Raw genomic sequence first — 8,445 nt, 5'->3', positions numbered from 1 at the left:
AGGGGACCACTCGATATTAAATAATTTGAACTTACTGGTGATGTAGGGCCCAACCGCAGAGAAGGTGGCGTCGGATGTTATGTTGAACGGACTTCCTGGCTGTTGATTTGGGGTGAATCCCGATGGTAGTTTTTGTTCACACTGATTCTATCCGAACTTAAAGTTTCGCGATCGACTCACTGATTTTACGAATTTTGATTGTCGCGACTTATCGCTCGATTGACTGTCTATATGTTCCGCTATCAAACTGACTGTCTATATGTTCTCTATCAAACTGACACGGGGGTTGCGGAATCGCGATTTTTATACTAATCGCCGCAGATTACTCAAATTTGGATTGGTGGAATAGGTTTCGTTAGCTGGGAGTAGGATTTTCTTTCGCTCTTAGATTGGTCAAGATTTTGGGGGAGGAAAGGATGTTGACAGGAATCGATAGAGTGGGAAAGTGAAACTCCAAAATTTTATGACCCTAAGATTTATGGGGAAACGTACGTCTCGGGCGCCGAAAGGTCGCGGATGCATCGTCGCCACGGGACCACCCAGAATCTACCCCTGAACGTCGCGTGCCGTTTCTTAAATTTTATAATTACGAATTCGCGAGAATCGTTTCGCGACTTGATTGTTAATCTTGGCGTTAATCAGTCTTACGCTTTCCATACATATTGATTTTTATCTCGGAGCGACATTCATGAGGAGATAACGGATTCTTAAGTTTTAAGATGAAAAATAAAAAAGGAAAGAATATAAAATTTTAGAGCTTCGAGGAATTCGAGATCTTTATGAAAGAAAAGAGTCGCGTGAGTCCGCCGGACGTAACAATATAATACAACAAGTTATAGACATTTCGACCCAACATCCCTTTTAACTTGTAATACCGATTCTGTATTTATTTTATATTATGTTATATTTCAAAGATGTAAAAAAAAAAACACTAGTTCTTCGTTACTATGTATGTACAATTTCATATAATATTAATTAAAAATCTGGAGATACGGTAGTGTCTCGGTGCTAAGCATGGCGTGAGATAAGCATAACATGAAATAAATTGCTTATAGATATTTTTTAAAACATGTTGTTATAATAAAATAATTATACAGAAAATAACAAATTTATTAATAAGTTTATATGAATTATTTATTGATTTATATATATATATATTTTTTTTTTAAATAAATTAAAGTAATTTCACTACTAATTCTCTTAATTTCTTCATCGCAGAGCACTCAAAACCGCACAAGCCAAGTTGAAACAAGCTACAACTGCACAGCAAGAGGTCAGTATATTTCATACTTACTTACGGAGTATTGATAATAAGAAAAATATAAATTAATTAACACATTCTTCTTCTATTTATTAACCTACTAATTATTTGTCTTCTAACATTTTTCACGCTGCTTTTGGATACATACACGACATATGCTTCACATATCGGCGCTTATCCTCTGTGCGTATTTCCTTTTGGTTTTGCATTGACAATACAACGAACATAATAAAACAAAAATATTACAATTTTTTTTCTCAAAACGATGCTAATAGGCGGGACCCGCCGGATTCCTAAAAAGCTTGTTTTAAGGTCGATTTTTGTTGGGGACGCCTTCTCCGTTCTTTTTAGTACAATTTGCATATTATAAGCGAGACTTTACGAGTATAGACATATATACAAGAGATTTAAACGAAGGATTGATGTCGATCCGCTAATGGACAAAACCCACGTCGAGACATATAATTATTTTACGTAAAATGCTACGACCATTGTTAACGTATTCAATAATTATAGCAAAAGGATAATAACGATAATAACACAACAATAACTTGATATAAATATAAATATTGAGAATATATAAATATTGAAGATAAAATTATTAATATAAATATATAAATATAAATTTAATGCAGAAGATAACTTATAAATACATATTAATACGATGACGCGAGAGAAGACAACGGAAACAATAACGTTAATTAATTATTACTAAGAAGAATCCAGAATATATATACATATATATAAATATATATATATATGAATATATATAAATATACATACCTACATACCGGCGTATACACAAGAGATACAAATACACGCGCATCCATCTGTATATACATACTATAACTTACACGGCTGCGGAAGATATACATATGTAGATGTATATATGTATGCACACACGTAAATATAAATATAAATACGAGTTTAAATCGAGAGAAAAAAGAAAGGACGAAGGAAAATCAAATGGCGAAGAGCAGACGTGAAGAAAAAGAAGGAGACAACAAAGAATCGCGAAGAGATAATTTAACGAATGATTATTTAAATATACTGAGATAGAGAGAAGAATGAAGATTAAAGATAATATCTCATCACTTGAAGATGCACTTTCGCGTTCTTCGCATCGATCGATGCATGTATACGGATAAAAAATGCACATACACATACACATATACATATACATTCACCTTGATCTATTTCCTTCTCTGTGCTTCCGCTTTTGTTTTTGTTATCGTCATCCCGTACATTTTGCAACTTTGCCAACAAACGTCGCTTTGGCACGCATATCGCACGCTAGTCTCAGGATAACAAGGACGAGTCTTCTTGGCGAAAAGCATTAGAGGCGAAGAACCGTACCATATTCGAGCTGGAAAAAACGATGGAGAATCTCCAGATGGAGCACGACAAGTGTAAGGACCTATTGGGTGACGCGAAACACATTGAATCTTGGAAGGAGGAGACGGAGACGATGAATCAACATATCGTCCAGCTGGAGCAGCAATTGAAATGCTGTGAGGGCCTAAAGGACATTAATGGGCACGACAAAATATTAAACAAAGATATTGAAACGCAACCGAAGGCATGCAAAAATTGTAATTTAAACGCAAAGGATCGGCGTATCCTTACACTGGAGCGGCAAGTGATAGCCTTAAAAAATTCTTTGAAGAATTACACGAGCACTACGAAATCCTCAGAAAAGGATAACAGCGATGAGAAAATGAACGTGAAAGTGGAAGAGTCCTGGAAACAGGAGATCGAGGTAAAGAATCAGCACATCATCGAGCTGAAGCAGAAAGTAGTGTTGCTAGAAAATCTCCTACCGAAGAACGTGGACGCGCAGAAAATGCGCGATCTTGAGAAAAGGATCAACAGGAAATCCAAACGGATCGTGGAACTGGAGAACGCCGTAGGAGAACTCGAGGACTTTCTCAAGGAGGATGTGAAAGAGATGCGTGATCTGCGATATCAGATATCACTCGATAAAGAACGTATTATGAAAATGGAAAAGTGGATCCAGAAGAACAATCTCACGAATGCGGGGATTGATAAAGCAAGAATTATAGAGCTGGAGGAAATGGTAACGAATTTGGAGGATTATGTCAAAGAGCATGACATTGACGGCCTTAAACGAAAGTTGCAGGATCGAGAATGCAGAATTGTTCAGCTAGAGAATCAAATTTTTGAGTTGAGAAAACTGTCAAAATGTGAAGAAAATAAACCAGGTAAGTGAAATCACCACTAAATTTGCTATGTGTAAAAATTTTTAATTATATTAGTGTTTTTATTTTGTTTTTAGTTAGAGACATGCCGAGGGTAAACTTTCTATCTAATGAAGTAGCTTGTGAGTTAAAAGAAAAAAAACAAAAGACAAAGGAAGTAATGCACGCCGTTTTGGAAGAAGTTAATAAAGAGTATGAACAGGAGGAGAGCCTGAAAATAAAGTTGCAAGAAAAAGAGCAAAAGATGAAGGAAATGGGACATGATATTTCGGAAAAAGATAACAGAATTCAAAGATGTGAACAGCAAATCGTCGAACAGCAAAATAAGATTTTGAAAATGGAAAAAGAAATGGTCAAAATTGAAGAAGGATTTTACGAAACGGAAATCATTAGTGCACTGAAGAAAGAAATTAGACTAAAAAATGAGAGGGTGCAGGAACTAGAAATGGAGGTCAATTCTTTAGAGACATCGCTCGGCGAGAGAATTGATGTCGCGATTGAAGAGCTCATCGCCACCCTAAAGGAAAAGGAGGAGATAGAGCTTCAATTGAAGAAGAACCTCGCGGATAAAGAGAATAAATTGGAAGAATTGGATGCGGCTCTTCGTCAGAGCATTGCAATTACGGATGAGGTTGAGGCGAAGTTAAAAAATGAGAAGAAGCTTAGAAAAGAAGCCGACCAAAGAGTAAGTTGGAAATCTTTACAATATATTAAACTTATTTTATACATATTGTTTTAGTCATATTCGATTCATTTTATTATAAAATAGGCATAACATTTATAAAATATAATACAATTATTTTAAATAAAATTTATTTATTTTACAATGTAATAATTAATAACATCATAGTAACAATAAATAAAATAAAAAATATATTTGCAGAAAATCTGTAAATAATTATACATTGTGGATATTATACCGTTTGAATATCTGTGCTTGCCAATACGTATTGCCATTAATTGCGCTAATTCAATTTATTTTTTATTTTTAATTAATTACTTGAAAACGTTTCTTAAAAAATTATTTATTATCTTATCAGGTTGCTGAGATAGAGGAAAAAATCGCAGTCATGCAAGCTGCGTCAGCCATGAAATGCATCACGTGCAAGCCACTTCTTTACAAGATATTTAAAACCGAAGGGAAACTCGGCCAGTTGAATCAGGAGAAAACTGTTCAACTTCAAGAGTTGCATCAAATTAAGTGGGTGTTTCAATATACAAATAAAAAAAACATTTGTGTGTATGTGTACAAATATAATATACTTTTAATATTGCTGGCTTCCTTACAGGCGTGATGTTTTAAAAGCTGCTCTTTCCGAGAAGGATGCTCATTTAGCTTTGTTGGAACATTCAGGCATCCAAACTTCGACACAAGCGGATCAGGCGGCGAAACTAAAAGCCGATAAGAAAATATTACTCGATAGACTGAGGGAAGAGGTAATTTAAGAAATTAAAAAAAATCTTTGGTTTTTGTATGTATAACAACAAAAAACAAAAATCGTTGTTATTGATATTTTCCAGGATGAGAAGAGTATCAAGTTAGACTTGCGGGAAACAACATCACACTTATTTCAAAAAATATTCAATATATCCGATGACAGTGAGGACAGTAGCGATAATAATAATAATAACTCTTTTGATGATCGCTTTAGTACGATCAATTCACCAAAATCAGTTGCTGTGAATGATGACAGCTCACCAACATCGGCCACTACGAGTTGCAAATATTCGTAAGTTGTCAATAATATATTTTTTAATGCATTAAAAATAAATAATTAATCTTAGGAGATGTTTTACAGAACAAAGACGTCGCTGGTGTCCGATATGAAAGACGAGGAGCATTTATAGATTCATCATCAGGATACCAGATAAGTACTCGAGTACCACTTACGGTATTTTGGAGTATCGGTTTCTTCGTTACCTCGATGTTGTCATACGTACACACACCCGCGAACGTAGAGGCAGTGTATAGAACATCTAGTAGCAAAAAAGAAAACGAAACAAACAACAGCAAAAAACTCTATAATACACCACTAATATCAGCAACTACAGCAACAGCCAACACCCCTGCCTGTGCCGCTCATCACGTATCATGCATCTATCTTCATCATTATCATCATCTTTGACATTTATTCGACATCTCTCACCATTAATCGACATTTTATCATCCATGTAATGTATAGTGATTGAAAAAATTCCAAAGTAAAAATCAAGAAATCAGAGGCTTCTGCAGTCCGCTGATAATCCAAATAGATAGCATACATTCGCTTTACTATGGATGAAATATAACAACAATGGATGACATACGATGGTTTCGGATAATTTATTCTGACAATATATTAGGCATTTATCTTTTTCTCCTTTCGATCAGCGATATTTGAATCATTATAGACATGATAATTTATTATTGCAATAATATATTGAAATATGAATAGTTGTTTATTATATATAGTTTCTTACAGCCCGCAGCGTACGATTGTTAAAAAATTGACAATTGATTAGAAGAGCAATATTTTATATTTATTTCTTTAATATATTTAATTTTAGGTGTATAATTAAATTAGTGCTGCAACAAAATAAAAATTAAATTAGTAGAGAATTAAAAGAAATGATTAGCATGGACTTGAGTTTTGTTTCTTAGATTTTTAAACAATTCGAACATTTTAGAATATCCAAATATTTATAAATAAGATTTCTAATTATTTACGTATAACTATTTATAATTTAATTTGTTTGAAGAATTTAGCTTAAATTAATGAGTTTACATATATCAACATTACTTTATAAATAAAATTACAATTGGAATAAATTATATAATCCCTGCCGTCTTCGTCCTGCAAAGAAAAAAATAAGTGAATTAAAAAAAATTTAGTATAAGAATTTACATCATACTGCGTTTGTAATCAGAAAAATTAGCTTTATTATTAAATTATTTCTTAATTTTTTTTATTTCTGTTTATCTTAATATCTACGAAAATTATTCGAGAAACTGTCAATTTTCGAAACCATGTCTGTGATTTGCTGAAATTAATATTTAAGAAATCAAAAAATTCAGATATTTCTGAATGTATCACCAGAGGATCATATTAAATCACTGCAATCGTCTAATAGTAAAGATGGGAATATATAAAATAAATACACCGTTGTAAGTACTAAACGATGTGCACGAACGCGCTCTTTAGAACGCACTTTGTGGAAGATCGCGGAAAGCCAAAAGAACGTAGCCGAGGCACTAAAGAATATCTCTTGTACATAATATTTACGTTATTTCTTCCACCCAATTGTCCCGAAAGTAGTATAAACAATTTCTTAGAAACTTCTATTTAAAAATCTATATTTGTTTCCAAGGTACACTACTATAGAATAGGAATCTATTATGTGTACATGCATATCTCGCTAAACGAAATCCACATTTACTCGAGACTGTCCTATCGGAGAATGCACGATCATTATGCATATGTATATCGCACGAGGGAATTACAGATCGTAATAAAATATTGCAAGGAAGAAACGATGCGCTTTAAAATCTCGGTCCTTGAATTTAAATAACATATAAATTTGGAAATATTTTTTTTTTTTAAGTCATAGGTAGATACTTGTGACAAATTATATTTAAATTAAATTAATAAAATAAGACTATTGTTGCATATTAAACTACGAGGTACATTGTCACAGAACGTATCTCACAAAACGTCCATGATACTCATTTGCGATATTTCATTGCGGTCTCCTTTTTTTCTTTATATCAGTTGACGACTTATCGTCAAAATTTAATAGAAATGGCATAATTATAAAAAGCTTGAAATGTCATTTTTTTGAGACAAGCTGGAAAGCAATCTGGAAATCAATGCTGCGACGTGTGATGCAATATTTACAACGCGAGTACGTTGCATCGTTTTTGAATAATATATACATCGGCTTCTTGCGAGAATTATAACGTATTACAAAAAAAAAGATCAATGAAGGAACATTCTATCAGATGACACGTTCTTTGATCATTTGATCTCGCTCGCCGCTAATGTCATTGCGGTGGGTTAAACTGCAAAACGTTGAAAGTGTAAAATTTTATCGTTAATACTTGAGGATAGCTCCTCTGTGAATACCACGGATACAGCAGCACTTCTATTGTTGCTGGCTTATCCATTCGTTTATTCGTTTAATCACACCTCTTTGCATCTTGACGAAATGTCTACGAACCACTTAGAAAAAGACTTATTAACTCGACTTTAATATATCTAAACGTTAGGACAATTGTAAACTGGAATCAAAGTGCGTGTTACGTGTGACACAGATATTTATTGCAGCGAAACATCGCGAGCCGTGCTTAAAATGTATATTTGAAAATTCGGAAGTATCAATCTTTTACCTAAACCTCTTGGAATTAATAATTAAAATCATTATTATTTTTATTTTTTATTTATTGACAATGATATTTAATTAGTAAAAACTTAATGTTTAAATATTGTATTATATTGTTATTATATTATTACTTTAATTTTAATTTAATAATATATTTTTTATTTAATAATATATTTTCAATGACTAAAAATTGCGATACTTGGCCGTAATCCTCAGAATATATATAAATGGCTACAATACAGTTTTCTCTCTTACTTCTGATCTCCAATCTCATATAGATGCACGTACAAAGATGAGATAATTTCAATTAATGTCACCAGAGCCGCATGAATAAAATAAAGTGTAAAGAGTAAAAGCGAAAATTATATTTATATTAAGTTCAAATTTTCCACAAGAATCAAAGACTGTAGACAATCTAATAGTTAATGATAATTGCCCGGACCATCTAAATATTTTCTCTGTCTGGAATCAATAAGAGTTTATAAAACACGTTCTCTTATTATTCATATTTATATAAAGATGTTAAAGAGATGGTAAAATTTTATTAATGACATTACAAATTGTTGAGACGTTCTAAGTTTCATAAAAATAATAGATGTTATTTAT

General features: G+C 32.7%; 2 protein-coding genes across 3 annotated transcripts in view; both read left to right on the top strand.

Moving 5' to 3' along the window:
- Positions 1–1,800, top strand: part of LOC108753944 (ELKS/Rab6-interacting/CAST family member 1) — a 78,352-nt gene extending 76,552 nt beyond the window's left edge. For both annotated transcript variants that reach the window (XM_018495951.1, XM_018495942.1), the window contains 2 exons: positions 1,219–1,273; positions 1,537–1,800. In XM_018495951.1, coding sequence (XP_018351453.1) covers positions 1,219–1,273; positions 1,537–1,572 — 91 coding nt within the window. In that variant the 3' untranslated portion in view covers positions 1,573–1,800. The remainder of the gene's footprint in view (positions 1–1,218; positions 1,274–1,536) is intronic.
- Positions 1,801–1,909: 109 nt separating this feature from the next.
- Positions 1,910–5,490, top strand: LOC108753962 (putative leucine-rich repeat-containing protein DDB_G0290503). Its single transcript, XM_018495960.1, has 6 exons — positions 1,910–3,483; positions 3,558–4,165; positions 4,521–4,681; positions 4,770–4,917; positions 5,002–5,210; positions 5,280–5,490. Exons 1-6 carry the CDS (start codon positions 2,640–2,642, stop codon positions 5,326–5,328), a joined length of 2,019 nt encoding a protein of 672 aa, XP_018351462.1. The 5' UTR covers positions 1,910–2,639; the 3' UTR covers positions 5,329–5,490.
- Positions 5,491–8,445: the final 2,955 nt, after the last annotated feature.

The sequence above is a fragment of the Trachymyrmex septentrionalis genome, unplaced genomic scaffold, assembly GCF_001594115.1.
Source record: "Trachymyrmex septentrionalis isolate Tsep2-gDNA-1 unplaced genomic scaffold, Tsep1.0 scaffold115, whole genome shotgun sequence".
In the NCBI taxonomy this organism is placed as follows: Eukaryota; Metazoa; Arthropoda; class Insecta; order Hymenoptera; family Formicidae; genus Trachymyrmex; species Trachymyrmex septentrionalis.
This window is presented reverse-complemented; position numbering and strand designations above follow the sequence as displayed.

What these genes read in the sequence shown, in the direction of transcription:
- LOC108753962 (XM_018495960.1), top strand. Translation starts at nt 2,640, where the DNA reads ATGGAGAATCTCCAGATGGAGCACGACAAGTGTAAGGACCTATTGGGT. An exon ending in GAAAAGAAGCCGACCAAAGA is followed by an intron (nt 4,166 to 4,520) that starts GTAAGTTGGAAA and finishes TTATCTTATCAG; the next exon opens with GTTGCTGAGATAGAGGAAAA. An exon ending in TCGATAGACTGAGGGAAGAG is followed by an intron (nt 4,918 to 5,001) that starts GTAATTTAAGAA and finishes GATATTTTCCAG; the next exon opens with GATGAGAAGAGTATCAAGTT.